This window comes from Cannabis sativa, chromosome 3 (assembly GCF_029168945.1).
Source record: "Cannabis sativa cultivar Pink pepper isolate KNU-18-1 chromosome 3, ASM2916894v1, whole genome shotgun sequence".
Taxonomy (NCBI): Eukaryota; Viridiplantae; Streptophyta; class Magnoliopsida; order Rosales; family Cannabaceae; genus Cannabis; species Cannabis sativa.
Genome location: NC_083603.1, coordinates 54,370,549 through 54,396,149, shown reverse-complemented (window position 1 = coordinate 54,396,149; position 25,601 = coordinate 54,370,549). Strand labels below are relative to the sequence as shown.

The 25,601-nt window shown below is 36.0% G+C and overlaps 3 protein-coding genes across 17 annotated transcripts; 2 read left to right on the top strand and 1 right to left on the bottom strand.

Annotated features, from left to right (window-relative positions):
• Positions 1 to 2,003: 2,003 nt before the first annotated feature.
• LOC133036174 (uncharacterized) lies at positions 2,004 to 4,153 on the top strand. Its single transcript, XM_061112678.1, has 4 exons — positions 2,004 to 2,632; positions 2,791 to 3,144; positions 3,241 to 3,331; positions 3,407 to 4,153. The coding sequence occupies exons 1-4, from the start codon at positions 2,004 to 2,006 to the stop codon at positions 4,151 to 4,153; spliced, it is 1,821 nt and encodes a 606-aa protein (XP_060968661.1).
• Positions 4,154 to 5,253: 1,100 nt separating this feature from the next.
• LOC133036173 (uncharacterized) lies at positions 5,254 to 5,967 on the top strand. The gene is made up of 2 exons (XM_061112677.1): positions 5,254 to 5,349; positions 5,428 to 5,967. Exon 2 carries the CDS (start codon positions 5,530 to 5,532, stop codon positions 5,965 to 5,967), a length of 438 nt encoding a protein of 145 aa, XP_060968660.1. The 5' UTR covers positions 5,254 to 5,349; positions 5,428 to 5,529.
• A 13,276-nt stretch (positions 5,968 to 19,243) lies between these two features.
• LOC115710246 (tRNase Z TRZ1) lies at positions 19,244 to 24,665 on the bottom strand. 15 transcript variants are annotated; one of them, XM_061112137.1, is made up of 11 exons: positions 24,350 to 24,611; positions 23,884 to 24,249; positions 23,422 to 23,498; positions 21,455 to 21,850; positions 20,663 to 20,825; positions 20,496 to 20,569; positions 20,290 to 20,385; positions 20,042 to 20,155; positions 19,893 to 19,961; positions 19,691 to 19,765; positions 19,244 to 19,608 (listed from the first exon to the last, which is right to left on the bottom strand). In XM_061112137.1, exons 4-11 carry the CDS (start codon positions 21,698 to 21,700, stop codon positions 19,534 to 19,536), a joined length of 912 nt encoding a protein of 303 aa, XP_060968120.1. In that variant the 5' UTR covers positions 21,701 to 21,850; positions 23,422 to 23,498; positions 23,884 to 24,249; positions 24,350 to 24,611; the 3' UTR covers positions 19,244 to 19,533. The 15 variants fall into 15 exon arrangements, with proteins under 15 accessions (XP_060968120.1, XP_060968122.1, XP_060968124.1 ...); XM_061112139.1 differs by having other exon boundaries at positions 23,884 to 23,950; XM_061112141.1 differs by having other exon boundaries at positions 20,496 to 20,566; positions 24,350 to 24,608.
• Positions 24,666 to 25,601: the final 936 nt, after the last annotated feature.

The following is a 25,601-nucleotide window of genomic DNA, read 5'->3' as shown; positions in this document are numbered from 1 at the left end:
TTGATAATTAATTTTAAGTTTCAAAAAATAATAATTCATTTAAAATTTAATTATTTTATATTTATTTAAATTTAAAAAATAAATTAATTTTTTTATGAATAATAAAAATAACACAAAAATTTAAAATTTAAAATTATAATTATATTTAAAAATATAACATAAAATTTGTATTCATAAAATTTCATAAGACTTTACAAAAATTCAAAAATTAATAATAAAGAACAATAATAATTCATATTTATAATTATATTTAAAAATATATCATAAAATTTGTATTCATAAAATTTCATAAGATTTTACAAAAATTTAAAAATTAATAATAAAGAACAATAATAATTCATATTTATAATTATATTTAAAAAATAAATTAATTTTTTTATGAATAATAAAAATAACACAAAAATTTAAAATTTATAATTATAATTATATTTAAAAATATATCATAAAATTTGTACTCATAAAATTTCATATGACTTTACAAAAATTCAAAAATTAATAATAAAGAACAATAATAATTCATATTTATAATTATATTTAAAAAATATCATAAAATTTGTACTCATAAAATTTCATAAGACTTTACAAAAATTTAAATATTTAATACTTCATTTGTCGTCGAAATTGTAGATGGCGACAATCGATAAGTCTTGGACCAAAATCAGAAATCGTGGTTGCCATGAATTTTGGAATGGTCTACAAGCCTTTTTAGCAATGGCATCAGAACATAAGGATTGTGATGGACGAATACGATGTCCTTGTGTGAGATGTATAAATAGTAGGTTTGAAAAAATAGATAGGGTTAGAGCACACGTATTTGATCGAGGTTTTATGCAAGGATATGATAAGTGGATTTATCACGGGGAGCCTGAGGATGCCGTCGTTGATGTAGCGATTCTTTGTTGAATCAGAGGATGAAATGATTCCTATTTTAGAAGACTTCTTTCCTTCGACAACTGAGGAACCACAAGGAGAAGATGAACAACCAACCACAAACCCACAATTTGATGACTTATTTGAGGAAATTGAAGCTGAATTGTATCCCGGTTGTGATTGGATTTCATCTCTTAAATTTTTAGCAAAGCTATTGCATTTAAAAGTTAGGGGAAAAATTCCTAATAACATCTTTGAAGAATTATTGAAGCTTTTAAAGTTTGCGTTTCCGAAGGAAAATAATATTCCATCAACTTACTACGAGGCAAAAAAGAGATTGAAGAAATTAGGCTTGGGTTATGATAATATCGATGTCTGTTTGTATAATTGCTGCTTATTTTATAAGGAGAATGCATCCAAGGAGGCTTGTCCAGTTTGCGGAACTAGTCGTTGGGTTACTTCCGAAAACGGGAAAAGAAAAAAAGTTCCTTGCAAAGTCATGCGATACTTTCCATTGACACCTCGACTTAAAAGATTATATAGTTCGAGGATTACAGCGAAAAGCATGATATGGCATCATACTGGAAAATCAAAAGATGATGGGGTGTTGCGACACCCGGTCGATGGTTTAGCTTGGAAAGACTTTGATGCAAAACATCCCGAGTTTGCAAGGGACCCAAGAAATGTTCGACTTGGGTTAGCTGCGGATGGATTTAATCCATTTGGCAACATGAGTCTTGCATACAGCATGTGGCCAGTGGTGTTGGCTAACTATAATCTACCACCTTGGTTATGTATGAAAGATAATTATTTTTTGCTCTCTACCCTAATTCCTGGTGCAAAATCTCCAGGTAAAGACATGGATATATTTTTAAGACCTTTGGTGGATGAATTAAAGGAGTTGTGGAATAATGGGGTAGCAACGAGAGATAGTTCGACCAACTCAATGTTCACCATGCGTCTTTGCGCTTTTGTGGACGGTGAATGATTTTCCCGCTCGTAGTAGCTTGTCTGGGTGGAGTGGTCAAGGTTATAAAGCTTGCCCTACTTGTAATGAAGACACGACGTCCATTCGAGTGATCGGGAAGACATCATATGTTGGTCATCGAAGGTTCTTGCCAAGTAACCATGCAATGAGAAGGGATACTCGATTTGATGGTAAAGCTGAAAGAAGACCTTCTCCAAGACGATTTACTTGTGAAGAAATATTATCACAAGTTAATGCTCTCGAACCCCAAATTCCCGGACATCATGAAAATTTTGGGGGCGTGAAACGTAGAAGAGTTGCAGAAAATTGTAATTGGAGGAAAAAAAGTATTTTCTACGAGTTGGAGTATTGGAGCACGAATATTTTAAAACACAACATTGATGTCATGCATGTTGAGAAGAATGTGTGTGATAGTCTCCTAGGAACCATCTTGGATAATGATAAATCAAAGGACACAACCAATGCGCGCCATGATTTAAAGAAGATGGGTATTAGGGAATCGTTGTGGATTTATGAAGATGGGAATGGGAGGCTAATGAAACCGCATGCTCCTTATGTTTTGACTCGTGAGAAAAGACAACTTTTTTGTCAGTTTGTTAAAGGAATAAAGTTTCCCGATGGCTTCTGTTCAAATTTAAAGAGCAAAGTTTCTCCAGATGAGTCTAACATTATTGGGTTAAAATCCCACGATTGTCATGTCATTATGCAGCGAGTACTAGCGGTTGGTGTCCGTAAATTTCTACCTCGTGACACTGCAACAACTATTACTCAGCTGTGTAATTTTTTTCGACAGTTATGCTCTAGAACTCTAAATGTAAAAGATATGGAGGATGCTCAAAATAATTTAATTCTGTTATTGTGCAAGATGGAATTGATTTTTCCTCCAGCTTTTTTTGACATAATGATACACTTGGTATTGCATTTGCCTGAAGAAGCGATATTGGGTGGCCGGTCTTTATGAGATGGATGTATCCTTTTGAAAGGTACATGAAAAAATTGAAGAATTATGTGGGAAATAAGGCACGTCCTGAAGGGTCAATTGCAGAAGGTTATGTTGCTGATGAGGCAGTAACCTTTTGTTCAATGTACTTTAAAGGGTGTGAAACAAGATTTAATCGGCTTGATCGAAATGAAGATGCGCCTTCTGTTTGTCGCTATCTCTCAGTTTTTAATTCTCAATCTCGTCCTTTAACTAGCGGACTTATCAAGCCTCTTGATCATACCAGTCGTGAAAAAGCTGAGTGGTACATTCTTCAAAATTCTCCTGAAATCCAAGCTTACTTAGAGTAAGTTTGTTACATTTTTATAAATTATTTTATTAAATTTTTAGTTTTTATTTTCTATCTCCCTCTATCGTATCTTGACATTATCATACTTCACAGTGAACATTTGGACAAGATCAAGCATGAAAATCCTAATGGTAATCACGATGCCTTGCATAGGCAAACTTTCCGTCCGTGGTTTCACAAGAAGGTATAACGACAAAATTGTTAAGTTTTAATTCAATCATTTATATTCCTCTCATATTAAAACATTTTATGTATTTAGATATATGAGCTGCACAAGCTTGGAACTTTACAAAATGGTGATGAGTTACTCGCTCTCGCTTCCGGGTCTGATTACTTAGCAACATTTTACGAAGGTTGTGTAGTGAATGGTGTTCGGTTTATTGCATCAAAGCGAGACCAAAAGCGGAAGACACAAAATAGTGGTGTTACTGTTGCTGGAACTGAAGGGTTTAATTATTACGGCACACTTGAAGATGTAATCACTATATCTTATACTGGTGCATATACAGTGTCATTGTTTGAATGTAAATGGTATAACACTAATCCATTAAGAAAGAAGACAATCACTGAAAATAATATAACTAGTATAAATACTCGTGGACATTGGTATCAAGATGAACCGTACATCCTTGCCAACCAGGCGAAGCAAGTTTTCTATCTTGAAGATCCACTCAGAGGTCGCGATTGGAAGGTTGTTGAAGATATTAGCCATCGACAAATTTGGGACATTACTGACAACAAAGATGAGACTGATGTAGATATTGTTAGTGATTCTAACTCTGCCAATTTTGTGTTGACGGTTGATCTTGGAGAGTTGATTATGCAATCGAATGAACCTCCAGTAATTGTTGAATCGTCCGATCAGTTAGTGGATTCTGAGATAGAGAATAATGAACTGGATGAGAATTATGTTGCTGAAGAAGTAGATGATTTACTAGTTGAACATGTAGAGGATGAAAATGTAAACTTAGTGAATGATGGAAATGATAGTGATTCTTCAGTGTAACTTTTATTTTGTAAACATTTGTTACTAAAATTTTTTACAATTAAAGGAATATTTAATTTCTTTCGTATTAACATTTTAAATACTTATATTTCAATTATGTGTTTCACATTTGTGAATTCTTACGTTTTTTTCCGTCTTCAAATTAAAGTAAAATGTCAGCTACGTTAGCGTCATACCACGGTGGGGATGGTGATGGCAGGGATCCCCCTGATCCTTCTAGGGTACCGTCGTCTTGCGAAGCAGGTTTTCATATTTTTTCAAATCTACAATTGTTCTGAATATAAATAGTGAATGTATGATTTACTAATAAAATTATTTTTCCCTCGAATATATATAGTTCCACCTCCGGTCAGAAAGGGTCGTGGGGTTGCCGCAAACGCTAATCTCGAAAAAAAAGGAGAGATGCTGGTAAGCCCTTACCGGTGGAGGTAGATCTGGAAACAGGCAAAGTTGTTGGCGCTGAAGCAAGCAATTATGTTCGATTTCTTGGCCAACAAGTAAGCATGTTGTGCCCGGGTGGTCATCTTAATTTTTCTGATGTACCCCAACAATACAAGGATCAAGTGCTCAATCGAATTAGAGTGAGTGATTTTGAATTATTAAAAGTTGTAATAATTTTATGTCCTCATTTATAAATTAACATAACTTTAAATTACTTTTATCACATAGTACTACTTTGATATCGATGGGAATCCCCATCGAGACCTACTTATGGGGACTTTATATTCGGTGATGGCGGAGCGGTATAGTGAGCGAAAGACACTCAGACACAAGCATTTCAAACAACATTACAAAAAACCAGAAGATTGGGACACAGTTCTCAAATTCCCCCCTGACTACTTGAATACCGAGACTTGGAAACCGGTTTGCGAATTGTTCGTTAGCGAGGCATTTTTGAATCGTTCAACTAAAAATAAATCGAATCGGCAACTAATGAAATATCCAACAACGCAAGGCACAAAATCGTTGGCGTCCATTCGCCACGGAATGGTATGTATTAATTCTTTAATTGTTAAATGTTTCATAAAAAAAATTCTTTAATAGTTAATAATATTTTTTTCTTATAATAAACTAATTTAATTGTGTATATTTGTATAGGGGGTCCTCCTGGAGAGCATGTAGTTGAAGCATGGAAGGAGATCCATGTGAAAAAACCGTCTGGAACTTTCGTTAATGAATTAGCTGCAAAAGATTATGTAAGTGATTAAAATGATTTATTATTAAAATTTATATTTTATATTGATTACATATTCTAATAATTTTAATTTAAATAGGAGGAACTGATCAAGGAGCTTGATAGGAAGCGACTGGAACGACAATCCCAGAGCGATACTGGGACTGAATCTGAATCTGATACTGGTTATCAGTTTGACGTTATGGAAACAGTCCTAGGCCAAAGATCTGACTATCAAAGAGGCGTGGGTAAAAGGCTCAAGGGCAAAGGAAAGAAACCAATCCCTCAAACTCAATCAACGGTGCCGCCTCCCCAACCAACTACTGAAATGATGAGCACTGTGGCAGATATATTTTCAGCTATGCGTGCCACTTGGGGGGGTAATTTGACGCCTGAACAACGTGCCCAAATATTTAACCCACGCTTTGACAATTTCATTCAAACGTATAGTCAGTCGCAGTCGCCTGGTGGTTCGTCTTCTCAGAGTCATGCCGCTCCTCCGGAACAGCAACAACAACCTCCTTCGCAACCACAATTTCAGCCTTCCTCGCAACAACAATTCCAGTCACAGCAGCAATTTGAAAATTTTTTGCAGCAGCAACCCCAATCTTTTCCTCAGCAGTTTCCTCAAGAAGAATAACAGTCTGCTCCGCCAATGGGAAATCAGTTCTTATACCGTACACCGTCAGAGTCTCCTCCGCTCGGCTCAAACTTTGCTGATTTTGGATTATTTGGGAGTTCATCGCAGGAGAACCAATTTTTTTCAACTCCCATTTTCAACCAAGCTGAGCTCGGTAATTTAACGCTGGGTTTATCATCAGACCAAGCGTATGTGCCTTCTCCGCCACGGGCTTCGGGGACTCGTACCGAAAATAATCCAGATCAAGACTTCATAATTAGAGACCTGAATGAAGATGTTAATGAATAATTTATTTATGTTTTGTAATAATTTAGTTTAATTTTGAGACAATATTTTATTAGTATTAATATGTTAAAGTTAATTACTTTGGAGACAATTTTAAATTATTAATAAATTTTATTAAATTGTTCTAATTATATTAATTAGATTTATTTATTAAATATTCGTATAAATAATTAATTATTTATTTATATATAACTTTAATATATATTTATTATTTATAAAAATTTTTTATTTTTTTTTTATTTTAATGGGTATTAGCGGCGGAGCAATAGCGGCGGGACCCCGCCGCTATTGCCCTTTGTCAGTCTCGAAACACGAAACTGACAAAGGGCAATAGCGGCGGGTGCTCCGCCGCTATTAATATTATTAGCGGCGAACCATGTTTTTGGCCGCTAATACTAGTAATAGCGGCCAAGCAATAGCGGCGGACCAATAGCGGCCGAGGTCCGCCGCTATTACCCTTTAGCGGCCACAATTGATACTAATAGCGGCGGAGAGGTCCGCCGCTATTAGTGTTAAATGTTGTAGTGAAACCGGGTAGTCGCATCTGATATCCACCATAAATACCGGGGCTCAGATTCAATTCACTCCCTGTACAGATTCTAGGTCTTTCACCTACAGGTGAGTGCACACCTGATCTACCTATGATGACACAGAGACTAGGTCGTAAAACAACAATATGCACTGAACATGACCAACATGGCTCTCATCAGTATAACCAAGGCAGGCAAATAATAAGCATAACAAAGAACATATTCCTTTTTATTTTCTAGAAAATTCGGCAGCATAACAACTGTATTTTGAATAAACTCAAAAATCATAACCTGCATAAATATTTTTACACAAAATATATTTGGCACTCAGTGCCCCAGAACAGTCCAGAAAAATATGCAGATTAAGTTTTCAATTTTTCAAACAATTTGTAAATCATAAAAAATTGGAATATGTCCAATGTTATACAACACATATAAAAATCAAGTCCAATAATCAAGTTGAGTCCCTACCTCTCCCCAGTCGTTAAACTTTTTCCAAAAGACGATCTTAAGCTCTTAAGTCCCGAGCTCTAATTGTTTAGTCCAATCTTACATATTACTCTCACCTATACCACCAAATGGTTAAATAATTATGATTATCGCATTCTACATTCAAAACCGAGTCCAACGACATATAATATGACTATATTTAAAATTTAGGGTTCCGAAACCTCACCTAAGCGGTGCACATTAAAAATCGGTGTACCGGAAACGTCGCCAAAAATAGGGGTAGTGTATATCAAAATGACCACCTCGACGAGTAGATCACACCCATGCCAATCGTTTGTCAAAACGGTACACGATGTCACCGGAAAGTCTCCGGAAAGGGGCGAAGCCACAAAAATGTCACAGGAAAAAGTAGCAAATCGAAAAAAATGGTTTAGTGTATGTTGTTCTCCTCGGCGAGCTGAGTTTAGTGGTGAAGACGATTTGTCAAACGGACGCCGGAGGTGACCGAAAAATCCGTTCAAAGTTTGAACTCCCAAACTATGACTTGCGATTCCAAGCTAACGACGCCGAGAGAAGCGGCGCCGCTTGGGGGGTGAGGTCGCCGGCACTTGGGCTTGCGATTTGTCCGGCGCGTGGGGTCGGGCGACGGCTGGAGGTTGGTCGCCGGAGTGAGGTGGTGATGGAGCTTCGTGGGTTTTCTTTGAAGCTTTGAAGAGAGAGAAAGAGAAAGAGAGATAGGTAGAGAGAGAGGGGGACGAAGGGTCTATTATTGTATATATTAAATCTTTTTATTTACACATATATATATTATTATTTAATTATTATTTTATATATATATATACATTTGACTCGGTCAAAACCGAGTCTTTACATTCTCCCCTCCTTAAAGAAATTTTGTCCCAAAATTTTAAAGTACAACCTCAAGTTGATAATTAAACAAGTGAGGATACTTCATATACATCTCAGACTCTAACTCCCAAGTAGCCTCGTCTTCCGTGTGGTTATTCCATAAGACCTTGACTACTGGAATCTCTTTATTCCTTAACACTTTTAACTCTCTCGCCAAGATTTTAGCAGACTGTTCTTCATAAGTCACATCCTCCTGAAGAGGGATAGCCTCATACTCAATAACATGTGACGGATCTGGAGTATACTTCCTCAACATAGACACATGGAACACATTATGAACATGTCCTAACTGTCCTGGTAAGTTTAATCGGTAAGCGACCTCCCCAATCCTCTCGATAACCTCAAAAGGTCCAATATACCTCGGGGCTAGCTTACCCTTCACTCCAAATCTCATTACACCACGCATTGGAGTAACTTTCAAAAAGACATAATCACCAACATCAAACTCAACTTCCCGTCGATGGAGATCGGCATAGCTTTTCTGACAACTCTGAACAACCTTAAGTCTTTCTTGGATTCCCTTAATCTTTTCAGTGGTACTAGTGATAATCTGGGGTCCAATAGGGACATGCTCATCAGGTTCTGCCCAACACAATGGCAATCTGCATGGTCTCCCATATAAGGCCTCATAAGGAGCCATACCTATACTGGCTTGGTAGCTATTGTTGTATGTGAATTCCACGAGTGACAAGTGTTCTCCCCAACTAACTCCAAAATCCAAAACACAAGAGCGAAGCATGTCTTCCAAAGTCTGTATGGTCCTCTCAGACTGTGCATCTGTTTGTGGATGATGGGCATTACTCAAGTGAAGTTCAGTCCCTAAGGTTTGTTGCAAGGCCTTCCAAAACCTTTATCAGAAACAATGCTTAAAGGCACTCCATGTAGTCGAACTATATTGTCTACGTAAAGTCGAGCTAGCCTGGTAAGCTTGTAATCCTTCCTGATTGGAATAAAATGAGAAGACTTAGTCAAACGATCAACAATCACCCAAACAACGTCATGCTTCAAAGGTGTCAATGGCAACCCAGTAACAAAGTCCATTGTAATCTTGTCCCACTTCCATTCTGGTATAGGCAAAGGTTGAAGTAAACCTGAGGGTCTCTGATGCTCAGCCTTCACTTGTTGACATACTATACACTTAGCTACAAAGCTGGCCACATCTCTTTTCATACATTCCCACCAATATTGTCTCTTTAAATCTTGGTACATCTTCGTACTTCCAGGATGTACAGCAAATTTGGATCTATGGACCTCAATCAAAATGGTCTCCCTAAGATCAGGGATATCTGCAACAACTAGCCTTCCCATATGGTATAGATACCCTTCACCATTAACTGTCCAGCCGTCTAGTTGCTCACCATCCTGGATTCGGTTCCAAATAAGTCTTAGCTTTTCATCTTGCCACTAACGTTGCTTAACTTGTTGAAGTAGCACTGGTGTAGCCACTATGTTAGAGATACAAGCTACTTCGTCCCCTTCATAGTATTGCAAGTCATAATCACCCATTGTGATTGTCCTTTTCCAGTCCTCAAGAGCCAAACATGCCAAAGTACCATGAGGCTTTCTACTTAGTGCATCAGCTACTACATTAGCTTTCCCAGGATGGTACTGCAAAGTAAAATCATAGTCCTCCATATACTCAACCCATCTTCTTTGCCTCAAGTTCAAGTCCCTTTGAGTAAAAAGATACTTCAAGCTCTTATGATCTGAGTATAACTCTAACTTTACGCCATATAAATAACATCTCTAAATTTTCAAGACAAAGATTACCGCAGCAAGTTCTAGGTCATACGTAGGGTAATTCTTCTCAAGTGGTTTCAATTATCGAGAAGCATAGGCAACTACCTTGCCATTTTGCATGAGGACACCTCCTAATCCAGTACCTGAAGCATCAGTGAATACCACATATGGTTCCTCACTATTAGGAACAGTGAGAACAGGCGCCGAAGTTAATCTTTCCTTCAATTCTCTAAAAGCTTCTTCACAACTATCATCCCATATAAACTTTACTTCTTTTCTTGTTAACTTTGTCAAAGGCATAGCAATTCGAGAGAAATTCTCCACAAAGCGACGATAGTAGCCTGCCAACACAAGAAAACTTCGAACTTAGTGACATCCTTTGGTCTTTCCCACTGTAGAATAGAGTCTATCTTTGCAGGATCAACGGTGATACCATCTTGAGAAATTATCACTACTACAAACTTACCTTTTATTGACACACTTTAGTGACACGCACAAATGTGCGGGTCACTAAAGAGTTAAGGGTGAGCTTTAGTGAAACACAAAAAGACTCTAAAATTCAATGTTAGTGTCATACAATTCGTGTCACTAAAAATATGAAGTGTCATTAAAAAGTAATTTCCATAATTTCTATTATTTTTTTAAAAAAAATAATTAACATATAGTGACGCGCCAGGTATGACTAGATAAATGTATCCCAATGTGTTTAGCGCGTCACTATATCATAATTATAAATTTAATTAATTATTTATGGTAATAAATTAAGCACAGTGCTTTAGAAAAATATTTTTTTTGAGACAAAGTTAATGCTGAATTAATAAAAAAAATTAAAAAAAAAAAATGAAAAATGAAAAACAGGTCCCATATGCGTGTATATACACCTTGACTCTCTCTCCTTTTCATTCAAATTGCAACAAAAAAACCGTAATTTTTTTCACAGCTATCTCTCTTTCTCGCCTCTTTCTCTCCCTAAAATAAATTTCTTTCAACCACCAGATTCACCCTTCTCCTTTTCCTGAGCGGCGCGTCAACCTCTGTCCGTTCGCCATAACCGAAGCTCCAACTCCACCCCTCATCGTCGATTGCAGCTCCACCGTCGTTGTCATCGATCCTCCTCGCGTGCCCAACCCCTCCTCAGTCTACAAGCATAGCCAAGCAGTCCACCATTTCTCCAATATTTCTCTCTCCTGATCTCCCTCTCTGTCTCCTGCTCATCTCCCACTCTAACTTTTAGTCTTAGATCTAATGGTTTTTTCTTTCTCAGGTGACTTCAAGATTGGATTGAGAAACTTTCAGGGTTTGAGCGCACGTGAGGAGGATCAAAAACTGATATAGGAAATGGTTTTGAGTTTGTTGTTTTCCCTTGGATTTTGTTTTTTAAATTATTTTTTAAGGTTAGTTTTTTATTTTGTGTTCATATATGTTAATTTTTATGGGATTAGCTAGATCTTTAATTTGTATTGTATTTGTTTATCTCTGAAATTTTATTGAATTTTTTATTTATGATGAATGAAATTGATGCTTATACCTTAAAATAATTAATTTGGAATTTGGAATTTTTATTTGGTTGTTTTGAAATTTTTCCCCAATAACAGAAATAAGCAAAGAAAAAAAAATATTAATATCAGTACAATAAAAATATATAAATAAATAAATATTTTTAAAAATAAAAAAATAAAACCCTATATTAAAAAAATTATTAAAATAAATAAATAAGTATAGTGGCACTTTTTGTGTCACTATATCTCTCAAAATATTAATAAAAAAAAAGGATATAGTGACACTTCATGTGTGTGGCTGTTACTTTTTCAGTCTGACAAAATCTGACTTTATACGCCTATAGTGACGCGCAAAAAATGAATGTAAAAGTGTTCAGTGACACATTTGAAGTGTCACTAAAAACTGTCTTTCCAGTCACCCTCATTAGTGACGCGCGTTGAAGTGTCACTATATAGTTTTAGAGTTACTCAAGGTGTATCACTAAAACCCAATTTTCTAGTAGTGTACATGGCCCAAGAACTTGACTTCAGTCATCCAAAATTCACACTTCTCTTTCTTAGTGTATAATTGATGATCTCTCAATGTATGTAATACTATTGTCAAGTGTTCAGCATGATCCTCACGTGTCTTAGAATATACCAAGATATCATCAATGAATACCACCACAAACTTATCCAAGAAAGGTCTAAAGACTCTATTCATAAGATCCATAAATGCAGCAGGTGCATTCGTTAACCCAAATGGCATTACCAAAAACTCAAATTGTCCATACCGTGTCCTGAAAGCAGTCTTAGGGATATCTTCTTCCCTAATTCTCAATTGATGGTAGCCTGACCTCAAATCAATCTTTGAAAAGAACTTTGAACCACCAAGTTGATCAAATAGTTCATCAATCCTTGGTAGAGGATATTTGTTTTTAATTGTCATCTGATTCAGCTTTCTATAGTCGACACAAAGTCGCAAAGTCCCATCAGCTTTCTTGGCGAATAAGACTGGAGCTCCCCATGGAGAAGTAATATGTTTGATGTAACCCTTATCCATTAACTCCCCTAATTGTTTTTTTAATTCAGCCAACTCTGCAGGTTCCATGTGATAAGGCACAATAGAAACTGGTTGAGCTTTGGGAATCAAATCAATGCAAAACTTGATCTCCCTATCAGGTGGTAACCCTGGTAAATCCTCTGGAAACACATCCGCAAAACCACTAACCACTGATATCCAAGGGAACTGGTCTAAATTCCTAGACTCATCATCGATTGCAAACAGATTCCCATAACACTATAAGTTTCTCTTTCCACCTAAACATGCCTTTAAGATAGGATTTTGTCTCACTGCACTCATGTTGGCTCGATAAACAATGAAATCACCACTAGGGGTTAAAAGAGTCACTCTTTTACGTGAACAATCCACAATAGCTTGGTATTTAGACAACCAATCCATACCGAGAATTACATCAAATTGCCCCATAGGCAACACTAATAGGTTTCCAGACAACTTGTGTCTCTCAAACGCAATACAAACTGGCCTACATAAAGGAATGTGATGCACCAGTATCAAATAACACATGAGCCCAAGAGTGTGAGATAAGAACCATACCATCAACAACTCCCTGGTCAACACCACCCTGTGCATCATCAACCCCAAGAGCGTAGGCTTGAGCAGACGACTTTGCTTTTGCCTTTCCCTTTCCCTGACTAGGATAGCTTGTACTTGCACCAGACCCCCCACCTTAATTGTACCCTCTTTGACTCCCACTAGGAGCAGGAGTTTGGAAACCTTGTGAGTACCCCATGTTGAACCCTGAACCTTGTGGCCTGAACTGATGTAAATATTGAGACTGCTGGCCCGATTGGGGTGTGAAACCATAGGATGAAGACTGGGACTGGTTTGTCCTGGGCTGTCCATGAAAAGGAGTAGACTCTACATAGCTCCCTATGGGTCCTCCATGAGATGTTTGAAATCTTTGTTGTCGTTGTGGGCAATCTTTCTTCTTATGACCTTGTTGACCACAACTGAAACACCCGTATGGTCCACTACGAGTCTTTCCAGATGAACCACTACAAATGCTACCCCCACTAAATTGTTGTCCTTGGGACCACTGTCCTTGATTCTTCTTGGTCATCTTTTAGTCATTTCCTCTTCCTCTGCTTGTGTTCTTCTTCTCATTCCCCTCTACATGAGCCTCAGTTCGCAAGGCTGCTGTCACACACTCAGTCAAGTTGTTAAAGGTCAAAGGGGCTATAGGACCACGTATCGCGGGTCTCAAACGACGCATGAACTGTTCAATCACCAAGGGTTGATCAACAACACCAGGATATGCATAAGAGGATAGCTCTACAAACTTCATGTAAAATTCATTCACAGTCATATCCCCTTGTCTTAGACCATCAAATACTCCAATAAGAGCCCTCCTGTGAGATGGACTAAAATATTGTTCCCTAAAAACTTCCTCAAAATCTCGCCAAGTCATCCCATCAGTTTCCATTGTCCTAGACAAGGTCTCCCACCAATCTGCTGCACCACCCTCTAACTTGGACACAGCAAAAGTAACTTGATATTCATCAGGTGTTCCTATTGCGTTGAAATTTTTCTTTATCTGCCTCAACCACCTTTCAGCTACGATGGGATCTTGTCCACCCTCAAACTCAGGCACCTGGATCCGATGAAATACTTGAAAATGATGACTCTGTTGAGCGGCAGGATCCATCTATTAAGCAGGAACTGCTCTTAAGGCTTCGAGAAGGGCGTTCATAGGGAATTCAGCTTGTGGAGGTTGGACATTAGCTTGAGGGGCATCTTCTCTAACCGTTCTTCTTATCTTCCTTCCTTTCGGAGGCATTTTCTTACGTCTGAGAACCAAAAGCTAATCAGATAGCAAGGATTGGATGCTAATAATATAAATATGTCTTATACATATAAATACTAAGATACTTATTGCTATTATTATTTAAAATAAATCTAAACTATTTGGTGACACACTCCGAGGTAATTAAACCCATTGCTCTGATACCATTTTTCTGTCACGACCCGAGCCCTAGGCCGTGGCAGATATGTAATATCCATAACTTGGGTGGTCAAAGGTCACACTTTGACCCTTGTAGGAAGATAAAGCTTATAAATGATCCTTTAATTTATATCACAAAATACTAACTTAAAAGTAGTGGATTAACTCCTATATTAATAAGAAAATATTAGTAACAAAATCAGGACCACTCATTAATATAAAAGAAAAATAATATCCCCACAGTTATGTAATCACCAAATGGATAGATTTAATAAGTCAATAAAATACCAAAATAATACATAGCATCCATCATTCCTCATTTCTAACTAGTACATAGTTAATTTAAGTCATCCAGACCATCCATTTCAGCTTAAATACAAAATCAGTTTCATTAGAAGATTAAAGAGTAGAATAAGACTAAACTAATAACGACTTCCTTTCCCAACGGTACCATCCTCATCCACTAGCATCAAACTGAGTTCCTTGAATGGGAGAAAATAGGGGGTGAGCTTATAAAGCCCAGTAAGAAAACATGATTATATTCCACTGTGCTGATAACACTATATTCATGAACATATACATATGTTCTGGACCTAATAGAATTTATAATCATGAAATAAATCATGTAAACCATGCAACATAAAATGTAATTTCTGATCTTTATTAATTAGTAAATCTGATTATATTGAAATGAGTTTTATTTAGGGCACTAAACCCAACAGGTACTTGCTCTAAGAGCCTTCAAAGTCTAATACACTGGCACGTAGCATATCTTTTAGTATCTGGATTGTCCTTTCAGACTGTGTATCAATCTGAGGATGGAAAGATGTATTGAACTTCAGTTTGGTACCCATGGCCCGCTGGAGACTCTGCAAAAAATTTTAAGGTGAACTTCAGATCTCTATTCGATATAATGGACTTCGGAGCCCCATGTAATCTTACTATTTCTTTCACGTATAGCTCTGCATACTGGTTCACTGTAAATGTTATTTTCACCGGTAAAAAATGTGTAGATTTTATAAATCGATCTACCACTTCCCAAATAGAATCATACATTCATGTGGTTCTAGGTAACCCAACCACGAAATCCATAGTGACATCCTTTCACTTCCACTCAGGAAGTGTCAGTGGCTGCAACAATCCCAAGGTCTCTAATGTTTAGCCTTAATTTGTTGACAAGTTAAGCACCGTGATACAAATTCTACCACATCTTTCTTTATCCCGCACCACCAGTAGTAGGGTCTTAGATCTTGTTACATCTTGGTAGTGCCAGGATGCAGTGAATATGGAGTGGTATGAGCTTCCTCAAGAATCTCATTCCTAAGTTCCGCACTACCTGGAACACAAACTCCGGTCTTATACAACAGCATCCTAATATCTGACACCTAAAAATCTTTAGCTTGACCAGCTAAAACCTCTTCTTGGATCTTCACCAGTTCTGAATTAGTTATTTGGGCAGCTTTAATCCTGTCTAACAGATCAGATTGCAATGTCAAATTATGAAGTTTTCCTACAACAAACTCAATGCATGATCTGGCCATGTCATCTACTAGCTGAGGTGAAATCTTAATCATACTAGTTACCAACCTGGGACCCTTCCTGCTCAGGGCATCAGCCACCACATTAAGTTTCCCAAGATGGTAAAGGATTTTACAGTCGTAATCCTTAACCAACTCCAACCAACGCCTCTACCTCATACTCAAATCTTTCTAGGTAAAGAAATAATTGAGGCTCTTATGGTCGGTATAAATCTAACACTTTTCTCTGTAGAGGTAATGCTGCCAAATCTTCAAAGCAAAAACTACCGCGACAAGTTCTAAAAAGTTCTAAATCATGTGTTGGGTATCATTGTTTATATTCTTTTAACTGATGGGAGACATAAGCGATGACCCGATCAGCCTGCATCAGTACACACCCCAGACCTTGTCTGGATGCATCGCAGTAAACCACGAAGTTTGTTGGATATATTTTACCAGGATCTAGATTTACTAACAAGTATTTTTTATTAACATCCTAATATGAATTCTAAAACAATGAAATAAACACATATAAAGTTTAGTAAACCTTACATTGGGTGCAGCGGAATATAATGACTCCTTCCATTCATATATCTAGCCCTTTATTCTTTTCTGTAGCAGAGCATTATCAATATCTGAACCTGGATCTATTTCTCTCCTTCCTTTGATGCTGAATCTCCTTCTTGTTGGTTGATTTTCCACAGTCTTACACACTATGATTGAGATACCACTTGATGTGTGTGGGCACTCACTCATTCACTCAAGGATTTCAAAATATAGAGAAGAAAAGAGAAGGGAAGTGGTTCGGCCTATAGAGAAAAGAATAGGAGGCTCAAATTTCATCTGACAAAGTTCACAAAGTTAAGTGTGAATGAGAGCCATCACTATCTATTTATAGGTAACCACCTAAGTTTAAGTTAGAATTATTTGGCATTAAAATAATGAAAAAAAAAATGATAAAACCCTATAAGTGTGGTCGGCCATGGGCCTTGGATAATGGGCCTCACTTATGCAATTTTGCTGTTTTATCATTCCTGCATCTTATTTTCTCAAAAACGCCAATTTTCAAATTCAACCATTTAAATGTCAATTCTAATTATTTAACAACTAAAAATTAATTATTAAATAATATTGTCATTTAATATATTTATTAATTAGACATATAAAGTCTCTTAATTAATAAATAAACCTAGAATCTCTTTTCTTTACAATTTCGCCCTTGCTTAGTGAAAATTCATAAAGTAGACATAGTCTAACTTTAGAATTATAATTGATTAATCAAAATCAATTAACTGAGTCTTACAAGCAGTATGGTCTCAACTAGTATGGGGACCATGGGTCTATATATCCGAGCTTCCAATAAGCAGATCAAGAATTTATATCTTAAATTCACTGACTTATTAATTCTTCGTTGAATCCACGCATAGAACTTAGAATTGCACTCTCAGTGTATAGAACGCTCTATATGTTCCACGATATAGAAACGTCATTAGTTATCCATTGTTATAATCCTAATTTGATCAATGATCCTCTAATAGATGATCTACATTGAATAGGCACTAAGTTACTGTTACACCTTCAATGTATTTTATCCTTAAAACACTTAGCTCCGTATAAATGATATTTCAGCGAAGTGAAATGAGATCTCCACCATTTATCTCTGTTTAGCCAAGCTCAAAGGATATCATCGTTTCACTTCTAAATTCCTATAGAAGTTATAGATTTCATATTTATGTTAGCGCTCCCACTCAATTATACTATCATGTTCCCAAAATGTACGTATCACCCTGACCCAAAAGTAGGCTTAACTAACAAATCAAAGAACATGGATAATACTCTTGAGATCAAACCTAAACATATCAGGATTAAGATCATTTGATTTAGGATCAACAGGTGATATTGAATTGAATAGATATTACGGTAAATTTTAATATATCTAATCAAAGTTCAATATCGGTCCCTTCCGATGATACTCCATACATCCGATGCTGGTAAACTTTGCCAATGTCCTGGAAAGGACATAACACTTATCCAAGGTGTAAGAATACCTATCGCTGATTATCATGTCAGTCTAAATCCAGTGAACTGACAAATCAGGGAATAAACTTTCGAACATATAATTAAGATTATATTCCACTGTGTTGACAACACTATAATCATTAACAAATTGATATGTTCTGGACTTAAATAGAATTCATACATTATGTAAATAATCATGAAATAAATCATGTGAATCATGCAACATTAAATGTTATTTCTGATCTTTATTAATAAGTAAATCTGATTATATTGAAATGAGTTTTATTTAGGGCATAAAACCCAATAAAGTTTTCTTTATCAGATGGTAGGGCTAAAACCGGAGTTGTGATTAATCTCTGTTTCAACTCCTGGAAGCTTGTTTCACACTTGTCTGTCCACAAAAACTATTGATTCTTTTTGGTGAGTTCCGTTTAGGGTGTTGAGATCTTACAAAATCTCTCAACAAACCGACAATAATAACTAGCCAGACCCAGGAAACTTCTAACTTCTGTAATTGTCTTCAATCTCAACCAATCCCTGATGGATTCAATCTTCCCTGGATCCACCTTGATTCCATATTTACTGACAATGTGTCCAAGAAAAGACACATGAGATAGCCAAAACTCGAACTTCTTGAATTTGGCATACAGTTTATGTTCTTGTAGTCACTACAAAACCATCTGAAGATGTTGCTCATGTGAGCGTCATTTAGAGAGATTTTAGACTGTCAATCATGTGAGCGTCTTATTCTTCTCCTTTATGTATATATATATAGATAGATTAGACCAAAACTTTATAACCAAAATACAAGATCTCTATGTATGCTTTACTATGTTGTTATTTTGCTACCTTTCTAAACTTTACGCCTCCTATTATTTCCAATGACCATTTTTCAAATTGTTTTAAACTTTTTCCAGTGACAATTTTTCAAATCGTCTTAATTAGCTCTTTGATGTGACCAATAAACACTTCACATTCACATCGACCTTGTCTTTTGTGTGTTGCAGGTTGCAGCTAGAGCAATTCTGGAACACATTAATCAATTGCTTCATACACCAGTTTTAAAGCTACTCAATGGATCATTCCATTCCCTAAATATATGGCTCTATTAAACCAACAGTTGTCTATGTTCCTATTGAAGAAATTGTGAAGGACAACAATTATGAACAATACCATGGCAACTTATGAACTCTATTGATGGTTTAGGATGCCATCCGTTACAAATAATAGCATGGGGAGAAAAAGAGAAAAAAAAAAAAAGAGAGAGATTAAATAAAAAATAAATTAAAAAAAAAATTATTGCCCTTGTTTGAGGTGATAAAAAAGTGAAAGGAAAAGTGCAATTTTTAACAGATCATGTTTAATTTACAAAATGACCGTTCAACAACTATAACAGACAAAGCTCCAAAACTCGTTATGTTTGGAGTTGGTTGTGTTCGTATAATATGACTATTTTGCTGCAATATCTCCTCCAAACAGACTTCTTAAGGCATTTTCTTTGTGTTTAGCAAGCAGAATAGAAGGCCTCAAACTTCCCACAAAAAAGAAAGACCGAGGGCGGTGCCTCCAGAATGAATATATAAATAACAGAAGGCTCCTCCCATGACAATTGTTAGATGCCTTCCGTAAGTGCAAAAACCCGACCTGCTAAAGGTGCAGGCAATGCAGACACCGCTTGTTCAATTTCCTGAAAAGGCAATGGTTAAAAAACATAAAAATTATGAGAATGCAGAAGATGAGAATTATTATTTTAAAACAACCAATCATACCTTCACCATATAACGAGCTGAAAAGTGTATAAGAAGAATTGCTTTATTCTCAAATTTTTCTGCGTGACTTATTATCTGGGAAATTGGCCATGTATTCAGAGTAGGAAATCATTGAATAAGAAGCCTATACATATATAATCTATGAATCGAGTATCAAATCATGCAAGCAACGTAAAATCATCGAAAGAGTTCTGTAACTGACCTCAGCCAAATGAGTATGTCCATAATCTCTAGCATGTGCTACTGAAACTGAATCATCAATGAAGGTGCTCTGCATAGATGTCAAGGAATCAAGATTAAATGTTACCAGTCATTAATAAAAGCTTTTACGAAAATATTAAAAATATCCACCTCCATGACAAGAATCCTTGCTTTTAAAACATCTACATTGTTGTCGTCAACAATGAAGTCAGATGTGGTGTCTCCTGTAAAAGCAACTAGAGGTTCCCTCACTGTGTTTGTGATCTATAAAATAAGAAAAAACAACCTGGTCAACAAAACAGAGAAAGCAAGAAAATAAAAGAATGAAGGTTATGGAAACGTAAGCAATCCAAAACAAGATATTTAAACAGCATAAGATTGTGACAATCAAGACAGACCTCCACACCTGATGATTTCAAGGTTTTAATTTCATTAGCTGAAAGGCCAACATGCTCCTTTTTAAGTTTCTGCTTCAAAGAGTAAACTATATAACCCTGTCATATGTCAAACACAGTCAGTCAAGCCAAACATACATGAAACTTGAAGTAGATACCAATGGAATATAGCCTTAATAATATCATAGGACTACAACTATTTTTTATACCTGGCTCGGTATCCCATGGTATGTCCTAAAAGCCCTTACTCTAAGATCCCTTCTTACATTTACCTCTTCTCCTGCTAACAAAATTTCATTAGATATGGAACATGCAATTTAATGGTAGCTGGATAAATGCAAACTTCATTAACAGTTCAATTTTAAATAGACATTACCAACATCCAGCCCAATTAGATTATGTTTTAGCTCTGATTGATCCATTTTTCTGTGAATATTGAACAGTTGTTCAACATCTTCTTTTATACATTTTGGTACAAAAATTGTTGGAGGCTTCATACTGTACAATCCACGAGTTGCAACATACATGGGCAATCCTCCCTGCACAATGTCAAATATTTGCAAACTGTGAATAATGAAAAGGACAATATTTGCTAAATTCTGATTTTCATCTTTAGTATTCTCAAGTTGTGAGGGGTTCTAGTTCATATTGGGAAATTTGTGAAATTATGCATCAAGTGACTCCATTATCAAGAATTTTCCAATTACCGTGGGAACAAATTCACGATAACAAATAGATAACATACGACAACAGAAAACTTCCATTTATTAGAATTTCACCCATCCAAATAGAACAAGTTCTCTAATTCTTCTTCAACCATCAATCATATCAAGTGCACGTATATGCTCCCTGATCTCGAAACAAAACTTTTCAGCTACTTTTCAAATATACATTCAATAATTATGGATGCTACTACAACTCTGGACCTAACATTGGAGCATAGTAAAACTTCAAAAACATCATATTTGATACATTAATTTGTCATAAATAACAGGGTGGGAATAATAAATAAATAAAATCCAAACCCCATCAGGAAGGGTCCTAAGCCAGAATATTACTACATATTCAGGAAAAACACTTGTAGCAAAGTAAGAACGAAACCCAACTACAACTTCGAACAAATAAAAAGTGTTAAGAGTTTCTCAAAGAATAAGAAAAAGGGCCTTACAATGTGGTCCATATGAGCATGGGAAATGAAGACGAAGTCCTGAGAGATGGCACGTTGAGGACATCGTCCAATATCGAAGGCCAACTTGAGAGTTGGAAAGATTATGCAAGTTTCATGCCCTCCAATGGACAAACCCTCAACTGGGTACCCTTCGATTATCAATCCCCTGCCCCTTTTTGAAGATGGTTCCATGTCTGATTTAGGTTTCTCTTCCACTGACTCAGAAGTTTTTCTTAACTCAGCCATTATAGACTAGAACAAGTTTGAGGTTCTTCTAAACTAAAGAAAAATATTGACAGAACCACCCCAAAATTTATAACTAGGATCTTTAGGTTGACGATGCCAGTGGTGACAAGACAACACCTTCTACACGCAAAACATCAACCAAGTCGAATCCTAGCAATTAAATGAAGTTATGCCCAATACATAATGAAAAAAAAAAAAACTCGGTCAACAAACAGAAGTAGTAAAAACAACCAATTTTAAGAGTTTAAAATCTTAACAAGATAAATACACAACTTACCACAAATCAGAGTATACAATAGAAACATAATAGGAAATTGGTGGAGCAGAAACTATTCTATGTAAATACAACAAAGGAATATAAAATTTGGGTCAATTACAATATAAAATATTCAATTAAATTCATATGTTTAAAAAAAAAAAAAACTCAGGTGTAGGATGTTTACATTCGAGTTTTTTTTTAGCTTTTTGAACTCAAATAATATACATTAGTATTGAGACTTGTTATTTTGTAGTTGGCGGAAGTATGAGACTCTATTTGATGATAATACATATTTTTTTATGTATACCGTAAACTAATATGTAGTTAAGTAACAATTCTAGTTTTCTCCTTCTCCAACAACAGATGAGATAATTTTCTAGGACATTGAAAATTGAAATCATATCCCAAAGTTAAAGACTCGGTTAAAGTTAAAGAGTTGATCACTAGAGAAGATCCACCAAAACCAGTTGAGCAACCCTTTCCCTGTATAATATTCATAAGATATGGAAGTGGCCAACATTATACTTTGTAAAGCAACTTTTCAATATATTTTTGTTTACAGTCAAAAAGCACAAGCAATCTGTTTTCTTTTTCTTTTTTTTTTAAAGAAACGAACTTATATTAAGCGAAACAAGATTACATCATGAAAATATATCTACAAAAAGAGCAAAATACACCTCTAGAGGGACCCCATCATTCCTTTCCAATACATAGAAGCTCCCTTAAATTAAACATTGAATGCACAAGAGAGATCACCTCTCTACTAGTAAGCATAAAACTAATATGTTCTAAACAAAAATATCAAAATCACAAAAATTAGCAGATATCCATAGTCCAAACCACTCTGTGTATGTGTTTCAAAGTCTACTTTTCTTTTCATTCTTTCTAATCAAAAGTTTCATAGATGCCAAGCTACATCAATTCTTAGACCAAAGACTCGATGAATTTCCAATAGAGGAAGAAGACACAAATTAAACTTTTTAGACTTCATTCCCTCATTTCATTTTAATAGCTCAATCAATGAAAATTACACATTTTCTGTTAACAAGTGCCTTCATGCATGTATCAGAATCAAGAAATTAAGTGCAAGAATTAACTATCAAGCAATTATTCAATATATAAACCAAGTATTCAGAGTCATTTTATCAAACATTGTACATGCAACTACAAGTCTACAACAATATCATATTACTAAAGGTTGAACCTGAAACATACTTCTCATATTAAGAAACATCAAAGGCATATTCAATTCAGAGTTCAAAAATTATCATATATAATTTCAATAGACCAAGCGAACAAAATTCAACAATCCCATAAGTAAACTGTAAATATTACATTCCACTGATTCTACTAATGTCATCTATAAAATTATATAACACCCTCATCAAGAGGAAGAATGAGGGGGGGTTGGGAAAGGGATTGTGAGTGATTACTGATGTGTGAGTATGAGAGAGGTGAGTACCTATAACAATGTGGCTGTGGGTCTAGAGTACCGATTGGAGATGGTAGACTAGCAATGCCGCACAAAGCTTTCTTCGGCTGGGGAGTAGAAAGAGGAGAACATGATAAAGAGGGGGGAAAATATTTTATAACATAATTATTTATGTGTTTTTTATATTAATAATGATTTATTATGTGAAAAATATGGAATTGAACTTTTTGATAATTGGTTTGTGATTCGATAATTGTATTTTTGTAAATTTCTAATTGCACTTTATGAGAGTCATTAGCCTTTTCTCCATTTTGATCTCTGAAGCCTTAACATTGTTCCGAATTTCAAATGGTATTTGAAACCTATAAGACAAACTTCTAACTAGTATAAAATCATCACTAGGATACTCAATTATTATATTTACATCATATAAATAAATAAAATCATTACAATGCTAAGAAGAATTGTTAAATAATGATCAGATGGACAAACCTGATCAGTCAATGGATCATGAGAGTAATAAGTAACATGCTTTGTTGAAAGTGTAATGACTAATGAGCTGGTACAATTTTAATGTAGCAGTAGCAGAGCAAGCAAGCTAATGATTAGTTAAAAATTTTTATAGTCATGAAAGACATAGCAATTGTTTTGCAGAATTTATAGATTTCTATCCAACACCACAGTGTATTATCTTAGGTTAGGGAAGTGTGAGCATATAGAACCCTAAACCTAAATACCAATCTCTTAATTTCACCATCCTCCTTCCGCCTCCCTGTGTATCTTTCCCAAATATCACAAACAAAAAACCATAAACCCATACATAATCATTCTCTTCTCCACCATAAATCCATATTCAACCTATATAATTAAACATGGAAATAAAAAAAGAAAAAAACATTGCAGCTGCTCAATCTTCGTTGGACCGCAAGCCTAAGGTGAAAAAAAAAAAAGTCTGTACCTCGACTTGGCTGAGCGAAAGCTTGTAACCCAGAGCAACCTCGACTCTGTGCTCTATCGATTGATTAAAGATGGTGAGATTTTAATCAGGAGTTCAGCTCTTCTTAAAGTTGTTGCCGTTCCAGCTCATTGTCGAAGAAGGAAGCCGTACGATTTGAGTCGAGGAACTTGATAACTCGGTTACAGATTCTGGATATTAAGTTAAACTATTGGGCCAGTACCTTCCATGGTGTCTCAGGATTTTTGCACTAATTTTTTTTAATAAGAAGCGTATTATCGAAACAGTTAGACCTCCCGATCATTACAAAATAAATTCTCCGGTAAGAAGGAAATCGAAATAGAACCGTTCAAATAGTGAGTAAAAGCCCACGTTGTGGGTAATAAAATTACAGGACCTACTAACATTGATAAAATTACAACTAATGAAAGAGGGAAAAACTTAGAACAAAATGCGACATAGTTCTCAAGAGCCCAATGGGACTCTTTCTCATTGAGCCCATTGATTACTAGTCTCGAGTCACTCTCCACTATACAAATTTAGATCCCATTTCTAACGCCACCGAGACGGCTAAACAACAAGTCGCAGCCTCTCCACAGAGTGCATCCGAAAAGTCCAACTGAGCCAAGTGGATTCGGATCACCTCACCCAGGTGATTCCTTGCGACAACTGCAGTACACATACTCTCCAGGTCCACTCTAACGTCACAATTAAGTTTAATCCAGTCCTGAGGAGGAGGAGCCCAAGACTCCCGCCATATCGGAACATGATCAAGTAAGATAGTAGCATATATATCTGCAAAGGAATAACAAACAGAGTCAATGCATTTCTTCACATCAGGCAGACAGCCAATATGAACCACTTCGTTGCGTGTCCTCCAAATGGTGTCGACTACAATTGAAGCATAAAGAAAGACCTCTTCAGCCCGTATACCCCTGTCCTTGAGGCACCAAATAAACTTAACCCAGTCTCACATGTGAATGCCGTTATCACAAACTGGGTAAATACTCCAAGGCGAAGATCTCCAAACATGAAACGCCAAATCACAAGTAAGAAATAGGTGTTCAATAGATTCCTCCCTTAATCCACACAGCAGGAAGCTCATATCCTCAATCTGAAATTTGCTTCCAATTATAGTTCTAACGGGGAGTGCATTGGAAAGGATGCTCCACCAAAAAATCTTATGTCACTCCAAAATTTTGCTATTCCATAGTTTATTCTAAAGTGATGGAGCCACCTCACAATGAGGCGCTCT

Coding starts and splice junctions, on each gene's coding strand:
- LOC133036174 (XM_061112678.1), top strand. CDS start 2,004: ATGAGAAGGGATACTCGATTTGATGGTAAAGCTGAAAGAAGACCTTCT. Junction 2,633..2,790: donor GCAACAACTATTACTCAGCT/GTGTAATTTTTT, acceptor ATTTGCCTGAAG/AAGCGATATTGGGTGGCCGG. Junction 3,332..3,406: donor GTCCGTGGTTTCACAAGAAG/GTATAACGACAA, acceptor TTATGTATTTAG/ATATATGAGCTGCACAAGCT.
- LOC133036173 (XM_061112677.1), top strand. CDS start 5,530: ATGGAAACAGTCCTAGGCCAAAGATCTGACTATCAAAGAGGCGTGGGT.
- LOC115710246 (XM_030638594.2), bottom strand. CDS start 21,700: ATGGCTGAGTTAAGAAAAACTTCTGAGTCAGTGGAAGAGAAACCTAAA. Junction 20,826..21,454: donor ATGCTCATATGGACCACATT/GTAAGGCCCTTT, acceptor GACATTGTGCAG/GGAGGATTGCCCATGTATGT. Junction 20,156..20,289: donor TGAAATCATCAGGTGTGGAG/GTCTGTCTTGAT, acceptor CTTATTTTATAG/ATCACAAACACAGTGAGGGA.